This window comes from Perna viridis, chromosome 8, assembly GCF_037379345.1.
Source record: "Perna viridis isolate PV_CMFRI_1.1 ecotype Kerala chromosome 8, ASM3737934v1, whole genome shotgun sequence".
Lineage (NCBI taxonomy): Eukaryota > Metazoa > Mollusca > Bivalvia > Mytilida > Mytilidae > Perna > Perna viridis.
This window is the reverse complement of record NC_142452.1, coordinates 4,853,716-4,874,571: the sequence shown is the minus strand read 5'-3', so window position 1 is coordinate 4,874,571 and position 20,856 is coordinate 4,853,716. Positions and strand designations below refer to the sequence as shown.

Below are 20,856 nucleotides of genomic sequence, written 5' to 3'. Positions count from 1 at the left end.
TTTTTACTGAATTCAGAATTTATTTATTTAAAGAATACTTAATGAAGAAACACGTTTAATCATATGTATTATCATAGGTAGGGTAAACTAGAAAGAAAAAAAAACATTTTGACATTGCCCCTTCCTGATAAGATACCGATGATGTTTCCGATATTATAGTTAATTACTGGTATCATCAAAATGTTTGGTAACGACGGCGTTTTAAATAAAGAGCCGCAGTGACGTCGAAGAAATCACCCTCGTCCTTGACGAAATGGAGTGAACTCCGAAAACAGCAGACGCACAATATTTTTAACAGGTCAAAGCAGTTCAGGGACACTTTTCCACGATGGATGGAGGATTGTCGAAAGTTGAAGTACCGAACATTGAAAATCTTTTCGACATCGATCCGTATTTAAAATTGCATGAGGGTGAAATTCGTAGGAGGTAACTTTTTTGGTGTCAGTCATTAGACATTGTGCAGCGTCACTTATAAAATCTGTCCTAATCAATGTTACTTATGTTGTCATCCAACTCGCGCCTTTTTAAGTTGTTAATTACAATAAGAGCATACGTTATGTATTTTTACATGCAGAAAATATTACGTTACATGCTTCTATCTTTAATGTTGCTCATCAATGAACATGAACCAATTTATGCCTGTTGATGATATGATCAAGGAGTCTAGTCATACTTACTAAAGGATATTTTATTAGGGTGCTACAGCTGTTTGTTTATGCAAATATACAATTAGTCCGAATATCCTGTCTGACCCTGCAACATTCTTACCAGTCTTATGAGTTTAAATGATGTTGAACTGTGTTGACTTTTGGTTTGATGTCCATGTCTTCTATTAGCCCAACTGGTCTAAAGGGCCATTTGAGCTATTGGCAACCCATGGCATCCGTCTTTGTTGTCGCCTGCTGTTGTCCATTATCATCCATTGTCGTTAACAGGGTAGGAAACTCACTAAAATTCTAGCCAATTTTCAATACATTTACTATATAGCTATATAGATTTTTGCTGAAATTAGCCAGCCCTGCCAAAAAATAGCCAGTCTAGGACTGACGGGCAGGCTACTATTTCTAACTCTGTTGTCAATGGTTTTTCAAAACTCCTCTTCTGTGACACTTCTTGACCAATCAGAACTTTGAATGCTGCATAGAACTAATGTTGGAAATTTTGATCTGTTGAAAAACATGGCCCCCTTTACTAAAAATAGATCATAGGGGTCAGACAGACGTTTTTCACATATATCTCCTACAGTCCTTGAATCCATCCGTGCAACGATTTGATGTCAAATTCTTGCATAGATCGATGACCGTTGACTGATTGATCGCTGACGGATCAATGACTGATGACCGGTGACCGATCTGATGGCGGTTTTGTCATATAAAATGACGTAATATCTGTTCAAAATAAAAGAAATGTAAAATAAAAATATAAATTGATGCTTAAATCTTTTACATTATGTAAATATGTGTAAAATTAACACTGAAAACAAGAAAACCCGTAAAATACAGTGACTGCTCTGTGGACACATGATGCGATTACCAGTTTGACGGATCGATGACTGATCGTTGATCGATGACCGATCACATTTTTTGTTGCACGGATCGGTTCAGGTACTGTAACCATTAGGTGTAGCTAAATTCTGACATTGGGTAAAAATGTTGAGCATGATGAGATCTATCTGTGGTTAAATTCTGTGTTGATCTGTTATGCTGTGGAGTTATATGTTTTATGTTTTCTTGCTAATTTTAATGTTATTTCTTTCCTCTGACACTACCAGTCTGATAAGAAAACATAAAACATGACCACCGTTACAAAAAAGAGTCAGAAGTTTTTACAAATATCTCCTCAACTGTAACATTTAGGTTTAGTCAAATTCTTACATAAAATAAAATGTTCAGCATGATGAGATCAGTCTGTGGTGAAATTTGTATGTAAATCTGTTTAGCCATGTAGGAGTTAATGGCCTTTTTGTCATCTTTTTGATATTTTACAGTTATTACTTTAATTTTCTCCATAGAAACTACTGGATAGAATTTCTTGAAAATTAATAAGACTGTTTCACTTTGTTAGGTACATGTATGAGCTCTAGGAATTTTTATCCTAGAAAAAAATGGCTGCTTTTACAAAAATAGAATGTTGCTTAACAAGACAGGTGAGCGATTCATGCTCTTTAGAGCCTCTAGTGTATTTTGTATAGTCTATTGCTATCTTCTGTTGCCACCAAGGTTTGTACATTCATTTAAAGTCCTGGAAAAGTCATAGAATAAACAAATTGTGAATGAAGGCATTGAAAAGTCATGGAATCAATTAATTGACACAATGAAATGGTCATTGAATTTTCTTCAAATGTATTAAGAGTCCATATACATTTGTATGTTTTTATTTTTGAACCCTAAAAATAATAATCTGTGTTCTGTCATTCAACTGATACTTCGGTCACTTAAACTTGTATTTAGTGTTTTATATCCCTAGAAGTAACAAATTGGTCTTTGGTTTTGTATATTTCAGATTAAAATTCAATACAGAACAAGATTTACAAGCCCCTTTGTATAATTTTTGTTCTAATAATTTATGAAAATTTGCTACTATATTAATATTTTCAGGTATGGATGCTTCCAGGATTTGGTTAGAAATATCGACACAACAGAAGGTGGTTTAGAGAAGTTTTCCAGGGGATATGAATCATTTGGTCTCCATAGAACACCAGATAATGGGATTCAAATGATGGAATGGGCCCCTGGGGCAGAAGAACTTTTTTTAAGAGGAGATTTCAGTAAGCCCTCTTACTCTCTAATTTTATCTTGTTTAATATTTTGCAGTCATTCATTGGTTTTACAATTTTGGTTAATGCCTGTTTATGATGGCTTTGTTATTAAGATTTGAGATGTTAATGTAACTCCTTTGATTTTTTTTTCTTCTGCTGACCATTGTAAAAAAAAACCAAAAATGGTCATAATTTGGCTCAATGTTTTGATACTTCGAATATTCCAGTCTAAGACCAGACTCACTGTGAAGGCAATTTTTTTTCGTAACAGTCCATTTCCAGGATGTTGAAAAAGTACTAAACCATAAATAATTTGAAAGCAACCACTTTTATAACTTTTAAGCCGGTTTCTATTTTATTGTACTCAATGAGTTTCTGTTTAGCAACCTGTTTAAAAAATATTTTGCTCTTAAAAGTTTTGAATGTTCATAATTTTGTCCAAAAAAAAAAACTGTATCCTAACACCCACCAAATAAGATGGCCTTATAGGACTTGTGGTCTTTGAAATTTTTCTTCTTGAAATATCTTGAAAATCTAAAGTAGAACAGAAAAGCCAACCACCATTAATCTGAGGTGGCATATTGTGTATTGATAAATGTCATTTTCAAAGATCTAGGCCTTGGGACATGTTTTTATAAAAAAAAATTTGTCTCAACAAGTCCTCTCATTGGAAATAACTGGTTAAGGAATTATGTCAAATTGTCCCCAAAGATAATATATTTTTTGAATATCGTAGACTGTAAGGCCTAGAGACAACAAACCATTATCATTTATATTGGGTGAAATATTTTTTATTTAAAAATGTCAAGGTAAAAATGACATTGATTATCTTTACCTGTGACTTCAATTTCTCTTTAACTGAGAAACCTTATTTGAAAGAGGAAAGCAATAAAGCAATAAACGAAGAATATAGTTAGTTTTATCATGATCTACATCTGGTACATTTCCATGTACTACTACATCCTTAAATGGTTCCGTGAATGATATGCTAGAATGTCCCTTTGAATATATTGCACAATAAGTGATTACTGATAAACACTCTAGGAATTGTTATTTACTTTTTGTTGTTGGCTATGAAAGGTCACCCCCTTCCTGTTTTCATTATTCTGAATTATTGGGCTTTAAACACTAAAAAAAAATGGAACAGATGTTGTGTTTTAGCATTGAGTTTTGGAGCAATATGATATTGTAACAAGTTTCAAACATAGACATTGTAATGGGTATGATTTCTGATATCGTAACATTATGTTTAACTGTGAATACTGCACAAGAATTAAACCTATTCATAGTGGGGGTTAGTCTAGCTGATAGATTTTTACACAGTAATGGTGATTGCATATTTTGTGGAAACATTTTTTGTCTTCCTATTAAAAGGAAAAGATTAACTATATGTACTGAAGTATTAGAAATGTCTTCAGTGAAGTTTTTTAGCTTATATTTTAATATACATATGCATGTATTAAGATTCAGTGTACATTAAATGTGAAAAAAAAATGGAGCCATACATATAAATAAAGGATTTATTAGGTCTCAAAACCAGAATTTGCTTGTTCATGAACTGGCTTTGAAGCCACAACTGTACTGTGAGATTCATGACCAACAGTATTTTAGTTTTTTGTTTCCACATTAGGCAAAATTAGAGGGATCTTTAAAATGACCTGTTATTTCAATGTTGGTACATGTATCAGTTTCAACATGAGTCAGCAATGATTGCAGTCTTTCTTCAAACGAAAGTATCAAGACCATTAGTATTGTAAATGTAGTTACATGTAGGTACATGTAACTAAATGCACATTATATATGGAGTTTTGTCATGAAGCCATCAAATAGAATTAGTTCGTTTCCAAATAAAAAAAAAAGATGCCGAGTTTACTCTGCACATTTTAATATGGGTGACATGCATAATTGCAGTGAGATGGTTTTATATGATTGTACATTTTTTACATACATGTATGTAGTACTGATGTACGCACTAAAATAATGAATGTAGTGCTTGAACTGGTTAAAACCAGGAAAAAGGGTGGGACCCACCAAGTTCATCTGGGACTCCCCTTTCCATAGAGTGATGAGTCCCAGGACTCACCATGAAAAATGTAAACATCCTAGTGAAAACCCTGGTAACAAGTTTCTGACATTGTAATAGATATGATTTCTAACATCTGGCATTGTAATAGACATGATTTCTAACACTGACACTGTGATAGATATGATTCCTTACTCTGATACTGTGATAGATATGATTCCTGACACTGACACTTTGATAGATATGATTCCTTACTCTGACACTGTGATAGGTATGATTCCTTTACTCTGACACCGTGATAGATATGATTCATTTACTCTAACATTGTAATAGACATGATTCCTTACACTGACACTGTGATAGATATGATGCCTGACACTGGCTCTTTGATAGATATGATTCCTTACACTGACACTGTGATAGATATGATTCCTATCACTGACACTGTAACAAGTATAATTTGTAATTTCAGATAACTGGCAACAAACACAGTACCCATTTACCAGACTTGAGTTTGGGAAGTGGGAACTGAAGATACCTCCTAACCCAGATGGTTCCTGTCCAATACCACACAACTCTAAAGTCAAGGTCAGCAATACTGGTAGTTTTTTAAATGTATTAGTCACAGACTAATGAAATAATCTGTTAAATCAAAGCATTAATTGTCAGTTTGTTTGTAACTTACTGGTTCCTATGGTAACTGCTGTCGACTCTTTTATAATACTGTGATTGGTTTTAACAAAAAAAAAATTTCAACAATCTCCAGCAAGTCATAAACTTGGGACTTTTAAAGTGTTCATATTTTCAACTATTAGCAGTAATGCTGTATGACCCTAAATTGCGATTAAAATGAATCAGGTTGCAAGTAAGTCATTATATAAAAGGGGTAACCCAGCTTATTTTTTATCCTTGAACTACTACCAGGCTTTCTACTATACAAAAACAGAGTTTCAAAATAAATCATAGTGTTATATCATCTCCTGTTCAACTTTTTAATTTAACACCTTATGCAGAAACCAGTATAAACCAGTTTAAGGTACTTTCTAACATGTTTTCATTCAAAAGATGGCTCAAAATGATTTTTCTGAGGTATATTTGATATATTTCTAAAATACAGTTTCAGAATAAAATCGATATGTGAACTTGTCAGAAAATATCACTTCCATTTGTACTCACTACAAAGCAGTCAGAATTTTTAGGGAAACCTTTATGATATGACCTGTTTCTAAAGCTTGTTAAAATAAATTTGATATTTTTCAAGCAATATTGATGTATTGTATTTATACCAATAAGGTAAATGTAGATGAGTCCTTACATTAGTTTACTGAGTTCTTAATGTGAAGGAGATGTTATGGATGACATATATAATTCAAGTAATTAGGTATTGTTTACAGTTAGTTGTGAAGACCAAGACAGGAGAACTTGTAGACAGAATAGATCCTTGGGCAGTTGTTGTGAGGAGACCAAAAGATGTACCTGTGTTTGAACAAATCTTCTGGAATCCCCCACATGATCAGGTGATGCTCCAGTGAACTACCCATATACATAAATAATAGTCCCCTTATGGTAGAAGTTATTTTTTCCTTATAATTATTATTTTTATATACACAGGATATAGGTAATTACATTTTTTTACCTTTTTAGGTGAGCAAAAAGGAAAGCATACAATCAAAATTTTTGTTGAAATCTTGATTTTTCCATTATTTTGCAGTTGGATACCCCGTGGTACAAAAATGTATCAACCTGTCTGTCTGTGGGTCCATCTGTAACAAACATTTCCAGGCTTTAACTTTGATGTCTTTTGGTGTAGGCTTTTTATATTTGGTACATAGGTAGATCAGCTCAAGATGGTCTTTCATGTACCATAGTTCATATACTTTTACCTTGAACTTTGACAATTTTGCAATACAGATTTGTGTCTGGACTGTAACTTTGTTTTTTATGATGTAGGCCTTTGATATTTAGCTTGAGGGTAGATCAGCTCAAGATAATGTGTGACATACCATGGTTGATTATCTTCGACCTTGAACCAGGGTTATTTCCAGGATTTTGAATGCTTTTAGTCACTTTTGCATGAGAAAATAAGGACCATTTTAATGGTTTATTTTTTTTAAATTTTTTATTTTTTTTTTGCATAGACCTGATATAAGATAATTAAGTATCATCTGTTATTTACATCACAGTGTAAAGACGTGAAATAAAACTTAACTGTTCATTGCATATAAATAAAGCACAATATTTTTCCACTATCGTGCAAGCATGTTTTCCAGACAGTTCAAATAACATACCTAAGATTAAATAAAAAAAAGAAACTCCTCAGCCTTTAAGAATCTTCAAAAATAGAAATCCTCTTTCACTTATACTTTAATCAGGGACATACATTCCTGTCATTCTTTCAAATGTCTTTAATATTAAAACAAAATGATGTTTTCTGCACGGCCATCCTTTGTAGAAACAAAAAAAATGCACCTAGCAGTGTAGATAAAGATATGAACTGCCTTAAGGGGCACCAGTACTACATACATTGAACAGAAAGAACTTTTTCCCCTGTGTTGCCCCATGAGATTCTGTTTTTAACACAAATTTATGTCATGATTTCAAAGTTATATTTGATATTGGTCCCTGAGGAGTTCATTAATAGCATAAATGATATTTTCAAGATTGTAAATATTGTAGACATGCAACTAAAAAACATTGTGAAAAATACCTTTAGAGTTGAATTTTAAAAGCAGAAAAATGGCAAATGTTTTAACCACCATATATTTTTCAGGTCTACCAGTTTAAACACAGAAGACCCCAAAAACCAGCATCGTTACGTATATATGAATCTCATGTGGGTATAGCATCTCATGAAGGCAGAGTAGCCACTTACTCTGAGTTTACCAGAGATATACTTCCCAGAGTACACAGCTTAGGTACATATATTAAGTCTCATCTAGAAATATATGATATATCATAATGAAATGTTACATTGAAAATCATGATGTAAGTCTAAAACTTTAAACTATAATTATATCAACTTTCTTAGTCTATAGTTTACTTAGCTTTTCTCCAAGTTAGCCGGATGAACATACTTTAAAATTAACATTTTAAAAAACATCTGTACTGAACTTTTTCAGTATAATTGAGGTTAGATGTTGGCTAATTTTTTACATGATTTTTATAGATTATATAGTGAATTTATCTTATTTCATGAACAATTAATAAGAACTGGTATGTAGAGTTACTTAAAATTTGTTAAAAGACTAGTATCTTCAAGTCTTGTATCTTTAAAGAAAATTAAGAGATGTTCAAACTTTTTCCTGGTTATTAAAAAATATCCTATGGCAATTTTAAGGAGCATTTTCCTATCAGTTATCTCCTTTTTTTAAAGGGACTTTTTCGAATGAACGTTTGTATTTTTCTATATATGGTTTTGTATCAAAATTCTGCTAAAATGCATTTAAGATAATTTATACATCATGTCAGACACTATTTGCTCATTAAGATTACATATTTCTATTTGAATTTGTTAAAATATTTTCTGTATAAATGGTGCTATCTGCCTTAGTCTACAGATGTCCAGTTCAATATTGGTAACCCAATGTAAAAACTGGCAAAAAATCTGGTAATTCCAGAAAGTGGAAAATATTTGGTTCTTAAGTCCACCAGGTGTATTAAATTGTAAAGCCCACCTGAAGTTCTATCACAGTAAACTAGTAAGTTTGGTCATGTGATTAATCACAATGTGAAAAGATTTATCACTAATGTGAATACCAGACAGATACAAACATGAAAAAATACGTGTACTTGTACAATGGGCTTTTATTGACTTCCAGATTCAGTGGGTATATAGGAAGAACTACCACATATTACTCCTACAAATTCTTAAAAACTAACCAATATATGAATCTGAATGTGTACTATTAAATATTGAAACATTGAAAAAGCGAATGAGATCCATAAACATGTACCTACATTTAATTATCTGGGAAGATGACAAAGAGAGTGAAACTTGTGAAAAATAAACAGAAAGCAACATGAAAAAAAACGAAACAAAACATTTTATCATGCATATATTTACATGGATTACCTACCAAAAAAAAATCCTTAATGCTGTATTTGTTAATTTCATTTGTTTCATTCCCAAAAAATTGAGAAGACTTATTGATAAAAAGGTAGATTTTGAAGTCACAGAATTATTTTTCTGCTTGTAACTAATGAAAGACTTTTTTTGTTTGTGACTCCGCCAATAGAAAAGTGATGTTGATAATTTATTATACTGCTGTATGTTTCAGGTTATAATTCTATACAGTTAATGGCCATCATGGAACATGCATATTATGCCAGCTTTGGTTATCAGATCACCAGTTTCTTTGCTGCTTCTAGGTTTGTTAGAGCAGGGTAATTAAGTAGCACTCCAGCTAAGAATCATGCAGAATGTGATTCATGGGTGAAAAGACTACATTTTTATCTTTGATATTTCGTTTGAATAGCCATTTAGTAAACAAAAATTATCATTCAGTTTTTCATATAACACATGTTTGAAGGAGATAAAAATTATATAGAATGCTGTGGTCCAAAATAATACCATATGAGTCAGTGTCATATCATATCCTTTATTTTGAATATTGTACATCACAAGATGAATGTTAAAGGAACAATTGACTGAAAAATACAAAATAAAGAACATAAAGTATTAGACAGCAATAAACAAATTCATAATACAAATCAATTTCAATATTATCGAAAACATGTAAAAATACCAGTAATTATCAATAACCAAATGTGTAATACTGCTTAAATTTAACTGCATATTCAATGTATGTTAACGTATTAATCCATGATGTAAATGAATAAAAATGTAATGTGACGCTATATCATGTATGTTGTGAATTGATCACTTGCATTTTCACTCTAAAATCGCTATTATAATGATCCATAATCATTTCCATATAAATGTTGCCTTTTTGAGAAAATTGCAGAAATGAACCCTTTAATGTGCTGAAAATTATTTGAACATAAATCTAGAAATTGACAATTTGTACTAAAAATATATTTTGTTTGGCCCTGTAAAATAAAGGATTTCTTAATAAAAGAATCAATATTCAGCATAATATACCAGGTACAAACAAAATTACTAATCAAATCCATACATGTAGGTTATGTGCACTGACAAGTGTCAAAATACACAAATAATACACATTCACAGTACAGTTTATGTGCATACACATTATCAATAACATAAAATCAATTAACCTACCATATCTGTTGACCATGGTATTTTAAGAAATGAAGAAAATTTAACAAAATTGCAGCGCACATGTCGCTTTCGAGTATCAACAAATTATCCATTGGAAGTAATAAATTTAACACTAAAGTGTCAATTTACAACAAAGACAAAAAATATAAATTCACAAATTTTGGTTGTAACAAATGCAATGTAGATTTCAAAATTAAGGGAGATAATTCGTAAATACATTGATATATAACAGAAGCTATTGGATTTTCAGTGTTGATAATCTATTTAGAGCAGACAGGTCTGAATGAATAATTATGCATTTCATAATGTAGACCCTTAAAACAACTTAATTACAAAAATAAAATTATGTAGCCTTTTTTTGGGATATATCATATTTTTCAGATTTTGCATGATTCTTACAAAGACCGCTACTTATTTACTTCTCCATTGAAGAATAAGGCAAAATGTTTATAAAGTGTGGCACATGAAGGGAAAAAAATACAGAGATTTTATTGTATTAATCATGTAATTATACCTGATAACCTCCAGAAATCCAGATTCAAAGTGTAAAATTTTCCTTTTTAAGATATTGATAGGTCAGATTAAGTGAAATGCATTGTGGAAAAATGGCTGGAAAGTTTTCCTGCATTTTTGCATTGTATAAGAAGTCAAAACATATCTACATCACAGATGCTTTGGGATAAATTTAAATAGCTTTTCAGTTGTTTTCTAGATGTATTGAATATATTTGAGGCAAAAAAGACTAAAGTGAGAATTATGATGTATCACCAGTTGCCAGATTCTTACACATAGTGGTACTTAATGTCTTAAATTTGTGAATTAAATATTTTTGATACAAGATTATTGAGATCACTAAAGAAGAAAAAAAACAAATCCAGATAGGAAATTTGTTTCTTAGTATAGAAAAAGTCTTTCCATGCAATTAAAAGCTCACTGTAGCTTATGTTGTGCCAAATCTAAATGAAATTTTCATATTGTATCATAGTCCTTTTAAAGATTCTAGTGCTATGTTAATGTGAAGTTTTAACAAAATAAACAAAATAAAGCCAATTACCAAGAGGAAGATAACACTTGGTTGTGATGCATAATTTTTCATTTCTAAGAGTTAACATACATGTATATGTAATAATGAGGTATGTACTGTTTTTAACATGTTTAAACTTTTTTGTGTTCAACAGTATAATTCACAGTAAATTTATTCCATTTCTTGTATACTCTGCATCACACACATACATTCCTTGAGACGTTCACGTATCCCATGTTAGTGTTGATGCATCGTTTATTTTGCATTTACACATCGTTTTGCGTTCGTTTAAACACACGATAAACGCACAATAGAAGCATTCATTTTAAATGCACGCTAGGAGTGTACGTTTAAATGCACGATAGAGGTGTTCATTTAAACGTACAATACAAGCGTTCATTTAAACGCACGCTAGGAGTGTACGTTTAAACGCATGATGGAAGCGTTCTTTTAAACGCATGCTGGGAGCATTTGTTTATATGCATGCTTGGAGTGTTCATTTAAATGCACAATAGGAGCGTTTGTTTAAACGCATGATAGGAGCGTTTGTTTAAACGTACGATTGAAGCATTCTTTTAAAGGCACGATAAAAGCGTTCGTTTATTTTTGTACTTTGATTATTTCCTTAATTTAACTGTTTTTTTTTTTTTTTATATTTTTTGCTATTATTAATATATGTAATTTCATTAATTTTATTTTCAATTTTTTTCTGTCTTCATTATATTATTATTATTTTTCGTCGTTCGTTTATTGTGCATTTGAACACAAGCTAGGAGCATTCATTTATCATGCATTTCAAAGCACGATAGAGGCGTTCATTTATTGTGCGTTTGGTGAGCATTTAGCATGCGGTTGGGTATCATGCCTGTGGGAAACCTAAATGTTTCAAGGAGTGTAACATATTGTTAAAATTTGAAATAAAAATTAGTCTACAATTTTATTGATACCTTCTGATATTTGAAATGTGTTTAATAAATTGCTCTTTGCACAAAAAGACTTTTCCGTAAAATGTAAATTATTCGTATCTGATGACATTTTAAATCCAGATCACAATGTTTACGTTGTTAAATCTGCACTGTTGTTACCTAGACAATTTTCAGTTGTTGGTAGTTTGATGAAAACTAAAGATTTGCCTTATTTTGTGTCAAAAATTCTTCTGAAGGTTATTGTTCCTACTAAATAGTTGTTTGTTTTCAAATTCGTGAGAAGTTACATTTTTGTCAACATAGAAATTGAAGAATTCAATTATCAATATTTTTGTCAACAATTGGCACTTTGCAAAAAAAAAAAAAAAAAAAAATGGTGGCATTACTATGGAATTATTTGTAAGGAATTATAATATTCTTTTTGATTGTGCATATCAATTGAAGTACTGATGTTTGATTTTTATGTACTGAGAAAGGCATAAAAAATAAAAAGAAAGACAACTCTGTCTTGATAAAGATTGCCCGAAGAAAATTATAATTAAGTGGAAAATAAGCTTCAACTGACATGGAATATACATGTAGATTGATAAACTTTCAAAATGAATTTTTATAGACCCATCGAAAAATTTTTCAATGGACTACAATCTAACATTTATTTTGTAGAATACCGGTATTATCAGAGAGTTAAATGATAAAAAACACGCACACACACTTGGTATTCAAGGAAATCAAATTTGTTTATCAAAAAATGTTATCTTTACAAATTTTTGTTTTTAAAATAAACAGTGACATGACAATATAATTGATAGAAATATGATCTCAGCTATCTTGACTGCATTTCTATGAGATGAAACATTGGTTTCCCATCATTTTGAATAACCTGAGGAGATTGATAATATCTTCTTTGCTTTTACAGTCGCTATGGCACTCCAGAAGAGTTGAAGGAAATGATAGATGTTGCCCATTCACTGGGTATTGTTGTCCTGCTAGATGTAGTCCACAGTCATGCCTCTAAGAATGTGGTAGATGGTTTAAATCAGTTTGACGGAACCAACTCATGTTATTTCCATGATGGTGGCAGAGGAAACCATGACCTCTGGGATTCAAGGCTGTTTAATTATACTGAGTATGACTTACGATAGTTATGTTGAAACTACATTAATAGTTTAGTAGATATAAAGGTATATGGCTGTAAGTTCTATTTCAGGCAGAAGTGGCATTAAACAGTACAATATTGATAAGTCTTGTGCAATTTACTCACAATCAAAAGTTGCAAGCCATTATATTTAGACACAAACTTATTCAGATTTTCCAAACACAGAATTAAATATTCTGTTTATATTTTAATGGTTTGTTTATATCTAAATTCGTCAATTTCCAGTTTGTTGTTAGAAAAATCATTTCTGTATCTTGTATTAGAGAAAGAATTAAAAAAAATTGTCTTATGTTTCTACGAAGTTAATGCTATTAAAAAAACAATAAACATGTAATACTTAAAATTTCAAATTCTATTATATTTGCTAGATAACATTATCTCTGAAATATGTCAATCCTGTACAATTTAGGTCAGTTTATCTCTGAAATATGTCAATCCTGTATAATTTAGGTCAGTTTATCTCTGAAATATGTCAATCCTGTATAATTTAGGTCAGTTGGTAACATATAACTTTTCAAGAAGTGGTTGTATATTTTAAGTTTTGTTGATAAAATCATCATTATTTATATTTTTTTAGGCATGAAGTATTACGTTTCCTGTTGTCTAACTTACGATGGTGGATAGAGGAGTATCAATTTGATGGATTTAGATTTGATGGGGTTACATCAATGTTATATCATACACATGGCATGGGTAAGTGTCTGGCTCAGATGCAACTTATTAAGATTCCAAACAAAGTGTGATATTCTGTAACGCATGTGCTGGTCTTTTTTTTTAACCATATATTTTTTCACTCAATCTGTCTGTCCATATACAGTGTTACATGCCCTTGCAAAATTGGGGTGGATATTTTATGAATGGTGCACAAAAAGTATGGCATGTTGGCCCTGTAGGTGCACAATGTTGCATAGATTGGTCTCTGAATTTCTGGATTTTTTTTTTCAGTTCTTTTATTTTGTTGTTTATTTATATCATTCCTGCTGACTGAAATTGTCATTCATTTTGATGTTGCGGCTTCACGTAGAATCTTTCTCTTCTTATCAGGATCATATCCTACCACATTTAGTTTTCCATTTAATTTGAAATTCTCCAGATTTGCTGTCTGTTTGTTTTCAGTCAGTTGGCTCAACTTCAGTGTGTTGGATGCCGCCATCAGGGTCAGGGGAAATGATGGTGTTGTCTGTGGCTACACCTGAAGTTTCCCTAAGTCATTTTAACCCAGAAAAATTTTAACTTGCTTTTCTCCTGTTTACCATGAAAGAGTCAAGACCATTTGCACTTTTCTACTAATATTTTTTACGTCATTTGAGGTGTATACCTATCACCTAAAATTGAAACTCATTATAAAGTGTGTACTTACCAGAGTTAATCTAATTTGTCGGTTGAATCTCTCCTGTTATCTAAAAATGATACCATCATACTGCCATATTGACCCCTTTTTTTCTGAAAATTACCCCCTGTTTTACTGTGAAGAGGTCGTTGGCCCCCTTTTGCAATTTTCTGGAATGAACATTGTATTTGTCAACATTTCTTGAAGATGCAATTATTCTTAAACAACTTGATGGATTTTGAGGAAATGTAGATGTGCACAAATTAGACAACTATCGGTATTGTTGGATGGCAGGAAGAAGGGTAAATCCAATTTTAGAGTTCATAATTATAGTCCAGGCCAGTATTTTAAATACTACATAATAATATTGTGCTATTGTCTGTGTCATTGTTGTCCAAAGACACTTGATCCTTGTGCAATGTCTTGTGAAATGAAGGACATAAATAACAATTTCAACAAGTTTCATTGGGATAAGCAGGGATCGAATTTTACTGGAAATACTCTCTAAATGCAAGTGGAATTTCAATTTAGCGAGTTGAAGCTACATATTGTCAGCAAATTTTAGCGAGCGTTTTTTTTTTTATTGCCAAGTTTCCTTTTCGAGCGTCAGGATCATTAGAAGGCTTGAAACAAGGATTATTCCTCCTGCCTTAAAGCTTTTTACTGACCAGGATAATATACAAGAAAATTAAACGGCCTTGAAAGGTCAATATTTATTATGCCGGCATGAGTCAATAAATTACGGCTTTTTTTAATAACTAATAAACAGAAACGCTCAGAAGTAGGCTTAGATCATGCTGATAGTGGCACAGCCGGACAATGAGAACAACATTGTCATTAATCAAGTTGTTACTGCTTCTTTAAAGACTCTTAGGAAATGGGGGAAGGAATTTCAAATCATTTAATGAGAATTGACAGGAGTAGGAAGGCACTGGACAGTTTCGAGTCAAGGCCATTTGTTACACGCTGATGGTATAATGGGCAGAAAATAAAGAGGCCAAATACTGTCCCTTATGGCCCAAACCAATAGTTGTTTGTTGTATTGTACTGTCCCTCGTGGCCCTAACCAATAGTTGTTTGTTGTATTGTACTGTCCCTCATGTCCCGAACCAATAGTTGTTTGTTGTATTATACTGTCCCTTAGGGCCCAAACCAATAGATGTTTGTTGTATTGTACCGTCCCTCGTGGCCCGAACCAATAGTTGTTTGTTGTATTGTACTGTCCCTCGTGGCCCAAACCAACAGATGTTTGTTGTATTGTACTGTCCCTCGTGGCCCAAACCAACAGTTGTTTGTTGTATTGTACTGTCCCTCGTGGCCCAAACCAACAGTTGTTTGTTGTATTGTACTGTCCCTCGTGGCCCAAACCAACAGTTGTTTGTTGTATTGTACTGTCCCTCGTGGCCCAAACCAACAGTTGTTTGTTGTATTGTACTGTCCCTCGTGGCCCTAACCAACAGTTGTTTGTTGTATTGTACTGTCCCTCGTGGCCCAAACCAACAGTTGTTTGTTGTATTGTACTGTCCCTCGTGGCCCAAACCAACAGTTGTTTGTTGTATTGTACTGTCCCTCGTGGCCCAAACCAACAGTTGTTTGTTGTATTGTACTGTCCCTCGTGGCCCAAACCAACAGTTGTTTGTTGTATTGTACTGTCCCTCGTGGCCCTAACCAACAGTTGTTTGTTGTATTGTACTGTCCCTCATGGCCCTAACCAACAGTTGTTTGTTGTATTGTACTGTCCCTCGTGGCCCTAACCAGCAGTTGTTTGTTGTATTGTACTGTCCCTCATGGCCCGAACAATAGTTGTTTGTTGTATTATACTGTCCCTCATGGCCCTAACCAATAGTTGTTTGTTGTATTGTACTGTCCCTCGTGGGCTGAACCAATAGTTGTTTGTTGTATTGTACTGTCCGTCATGGCCCAAACTAATAGTTGTTTGTTGTATTATACTGTCCCTCACGACCCTCACCAATAGTTGTTTGTTGTATTGTACTGTCCCTCATGGCCCTAACCAATAGTTGTTTGTTGTATTGTACTGTCCCTTAGGGCCCTAACCAATAGTTGTTTGTTGTATTATGTTGCCGCTTATGGCCCTAACCAATAGTTGTTTGTTGTATTGTACTGTCCCTTAGGGCCCTAACCAATAGATGTTTGTTGTATTGTACTGTCCCTTAGGGCCCTAACCAGTAGTTGTTTGTTGTATTATGTTGCCGCTTATGGCCCTAACCAATAGTTGTTTGTTGTATTGTACTGTCCCTCATGGCCCGAACCAATAGTTGTTTGTTGTATTATACTGTCCCTCGTGGCCCGAACCAATAGTTGTTTGTTGTATTATACTGTCCCTCATGGCCCGAACAATAGTTGTTTGTTGTATTATACTGTCCCTCATGGCCCTAACCAATAGCTGTTTGTTGTATTGTACTGTCCCTCGTGGCCCGAACCAATAGTTGTTTGTTGTATTATACTGTCCGTCATGACCCAAACTAATAGTTGTTTGTTGTATTATACTGTCCCTCACGGCCCTCACCAAAAGTTGTTTGTTGTATTGTACTGTCCCTTAGGGCCCTAACCAAAAGTTGTTTGTTGTATTGTACTGTCCCTTAGGGCCCTCACCAATAGTTGTTTGTTGTATTGTACTGTCCCTTAGGGCCCTAACCAATAGTTGTTTGTTGTATTATGTTGTCTCTTATTGCCCTAACCAATAGTTGTTTGTTGTATTATACTGTCCCTGACGGCCCTAACCAACAGTTGTTTGTTGTATTGTACTGTCCCTTACAGCCCTAACCAATAGTTGTTTGTTGTATTCTACTGTCCCTTACAGCCCTAACCAATAGTTGTTTGTTGTGTTATACTGCCCCTTATGTCTCTAACCAATAGTTGTTTGTTGTATTATACTGCCCCTTATGTCCCTAACCAATAGTTGTTTGTTGTGTTATTCTGCCCCTTATGTCCCTAACCAATAGTTGTTTGTTGTATTATTCTGCCCCTTATGTCCCTAACCAATAGTTGTTTGTTGTATTCTACTGCCCCTTATGTCTCTAACCAATAGTTGTTTGTTGTATTCTACTGCCCCTTATGGCCCTAACCAATAGTTGTTTGTTGTATTATTCTGCCCCTTATGTCCCTAACCAATAGTTGTTTGTTGTATTATTCTGCCCCTTATGTCCCTAACCAATAGTTGTTTGTTGTATTTTGATTGTATTTTAGCTGTTTAAAATGTTTAATATTACTACATTTTAAAAAATGTAGCAAGTGACAATTTATTTTAGCAAGTAGAAAAACATAGCACTTGCTTTTTTGAGCAAATGGTAAAAAATGGGAAAATCAATCCCTGATAAGTTCTGGGGTCTATGACCCAAACTGTTCATTTATAAGTGACTAAAGAATGCAAACAAAACACCGCTGTAGTGGTGATTTCATAGTTTATTTTATTACCTTTCTACAGGTCACAGCTTCAGTGGTGACTACTTAGTTTATTGTAATACCTTTCTAGAGCCAGTAGAGGTCACGGCTTAAGTTGTGATTACTAAGTTTACTTGAATACCTTTCTACAGGTCACAGTTTTAATGGTGACTACATAGTTTTCTTGATTACATTCAACAGGTCGACCACATAGTTTACTTGATTATCTTTCTACAGGTCATGGCTTTAGTGGTGACTACAATGAGTATTTTGGATTAAACACCGACACAGAATCTTTAGTTTACCTGATGGTTGCCAACTATATGTTACATCTATTATACCCCAATATGATTACAGTGGCAGAGGTAAGTTATATTAGGTTGAGTACCAATATCTTGGGTGTTTTCTGTGATGTGGTATGTTTTAGTCGACTCTCCCAATTTGGTTTCCATTATGAATTCATATAAAAGTTGCTTATAAAGAAAGAAGTACTCATAACAATAATCAACACAACATGAATTTAAGATATAAAAATTAGAAGCACTGAAATCTAATTATCAGTCTGACAGGAAGTTTTATCAAGTGAAACTTCCCAGTTTTTATGGATTTAGTGCTGGAAAATAACCATTAGATAAGTTGTCCCGATTCTACTAGAACATTGGTTGTCATTGAATAGGTTATATATGGATTTTTAGATTTAATGTTTTATATGGCAAGCCAAAGTGGACAAAAATCAATATTTTGTAATATTAGAAAATGAATTTTTAATATTACAAAATCATTTTTTAAATATTAGAAAAGATTTTTTAATATTAGAAATTCATTTTGTAATGTTAAAATTCATTTTCTAATATTACAAATTCCTGATTTAGTAATATTATAAAATATCACACATTTTGTAATATGACAAATTGAAATTCAATTGAATTTTTAATATTAAAAAAGTGTTTTGTGATATTAGAAATCTAATTTGTAATATTAGAAAATGCTCATTTTTGTCCACTTTGGCTTGCCATAGTTTTACATGGTATTAAGATATTAAGATTTTATGAAATGTATTGTGTATTTTATAAATTCCTTAGGAAGTATCAGGTATGCCAGCACTCTGTAGACCTGTAGAGGAAGGAGGAGGAGGCTTTGACTATAGGTTAGCCATGGCTATCCCTGATCTATGGATTAAGGTATCGTACAAACTTTGTAATCTTATGGTTTATGTTTAAAAGTTAAATGTGATGCATAAAAAACCTATTATAATGAATCTATATAATTCTTTGGAAATGGACAGAAATTGAAACTTCAAATGTCAAATATTACAAGTTCATTAAGTATCAGTACAGACTGTTATGCTACTGTGGAAAATTCATAAATTATTTATCATGAAAGGTTCTGTTACTGCAGTAAGTGATTTTTTAAAAACTTTTAATGTTTGATGCATCTCTTGGCATTTTTCTAGTATCTGAAAGAATTTAGTGATGATGATTGGGACCTGAGTAAACTTTGTCACACTTTAACCAACCGACGATATGGCGAGAAATGTATAGCTTATGCTGAAAGTCATGATCAAGCTTTAGTGGGTGATAAGACAATAGCATTCTGGTTAATGGACAAAGAAATGTACACACACATGTCAACATTATCTCCTCCTAGCATCATTATTGACAGAGGGATTGCTCTTCATAAAATGATACGTTTGTTAACCATGGGACTTGGTGGAGAAGGATATCTCACATTTATGGGTATACAGTCGACTCCACTTAATCGCATATCGCTTAATTGCATATTTCGGTTATTAGCATAATTTTCACCTGCACAAAACCATTTCCTATTATTCTATTAGGGAAAAAATCGCTTATTTGCATAGGCCTTGGAGGTGCATTTCGGTTTATTGCATAGAGAATTTTGCCTCGTCCAGGTAAAGACAGGTTTTCCCAAATTCTATTTTAAGCCTTCGGGTCATAAATATGTCAATCATATTTATTGTTGTAAAAACTAGATTATCATCAATCAGGAGGTGTTAATAATGGATTAAAAAATCATGGACATAAAAGACAATATGAATGATTTCTAATTACATTAAAATAAACAAGCACCTAGGTGAACAATGACTTCTGACGACATGCCGAACATCACCTTATGATGCGGCTTGAGGTTCGGCTTGGGGTATTTTTTGTCCCTATTTAAATTCTTCCGACTACAAATGATTATCAATGTAAATTTAATTTTCTTTAATTAGCTGAACAGTTTTTAGTGAGCTTGGGTTACTAGGCATAAATATCATACGAAAATTAAAAGTCATTCATTCAGTACTATGTCTAATGAAATTCAGCTACCCTAAGGTGCCCCATACTATCCACTCTTCATAGGAATACATCGAGGTCAATGACGCGTATAATACACAACTATCAGTGTACAATGAACAGAGGAATAAAAACACACAGACCATTTCAAAAGCCCAAAAACTGCAAACATTGATGAATATTACACTGAATCCTGCCTGAAATATGAAATATGGGATTTGCTTTCGTAGAAAGGTCAGGAAATTACTTGACTATTTATAGATGAGAAACACGTGGTTTACTTATAAATACGCACAGCGTAAAGAAGGTCAATAAATAAGACAAACACAATAAATATTATTATTTATTGATAAAAGAACAATACAATGAGAAGGTCTATAACAATTAAATACCAGATCAGAAATGTTGAACAGTGATATCCCTGGTTGATCCACAGTATCGTCGTCTTACCTGAACTCGCACTTCCGGTAAAATCGTAATTTCGGTTATAAGAATATCCCGGTTATTTGCATAATTTTTACTGGCAAATAGGCTATGCAATTAAGCGGAATCTACTGTATTAAACTTGAATTTCAGTTAAAACATTTGTATTTTACATACTTTTTAAAGAAATTTCTCCTTCACAGCTATCAATTGGTTGTCCCAATTGTATACTGATTTTTACTGCAAAATATCAGATAAAAATTGGGATTTTAAAT

General features: G+C 32.7%; 1 protein-coding gene across 1 annotated transcript in view; it reads left to right on the top strand.

Moving 5' to 3' along the window:
* Positions 1 to 231: 231 nt before the first annotated feature.
* LOC148609036 (1,4-alpha-glucan-branching enzyme-like) overlaps positions 232 to 20,856 on the top strand; it is a 29,106-nt gene continuing 8,481 nt past the window's right edge. The window contains exons 1-11 of the mRNA XM_088542336.1: positions 232 to 426; positions 2,598 to 2,767; positions 5,254 to 5,369; positions 6,176 to 6,298; positions 7,552 to 7,696; positions 9,059 to 9,149; positions 12,890 to 13,099; positions 13,707 to 13,822; positions 18,099 to 18,226; positions 18,944 to 19,042; positions 19,315 to 19,597. Of these exons, the coding sequence (XP_088398462.1) occupies positions 329 to 426; positions 2,598 to 2,767; positions 5,254 to 5,369; positions 6,176 to 6,298; positions 7,552 to 7,696; positions 9,059 to 9,149; positions 12,890 to 13,099; positions 13,707 to 13,822; positions 18,099 to 18,226; positions 18,944 to 19,042; positions 19,315 to 19,597 (1,579 nt within the window). The 5' untranslated portion in view covers positions 232 to 328. The remainder of the gene's footprint in view (positions 427 to 2,597; positions 2,768 to 5,253; positions 5,370 to 6,175; positions 6,299 to 7,551; positions 7,697 to 9,058; positions 9,150 to 12,889; positions 13,100 to 13,706; positions 13,823 to 18,098; positions 18,227 to 18,943; positions 19,043 to 19,314; positions 19,598 to 20,856) is intronic.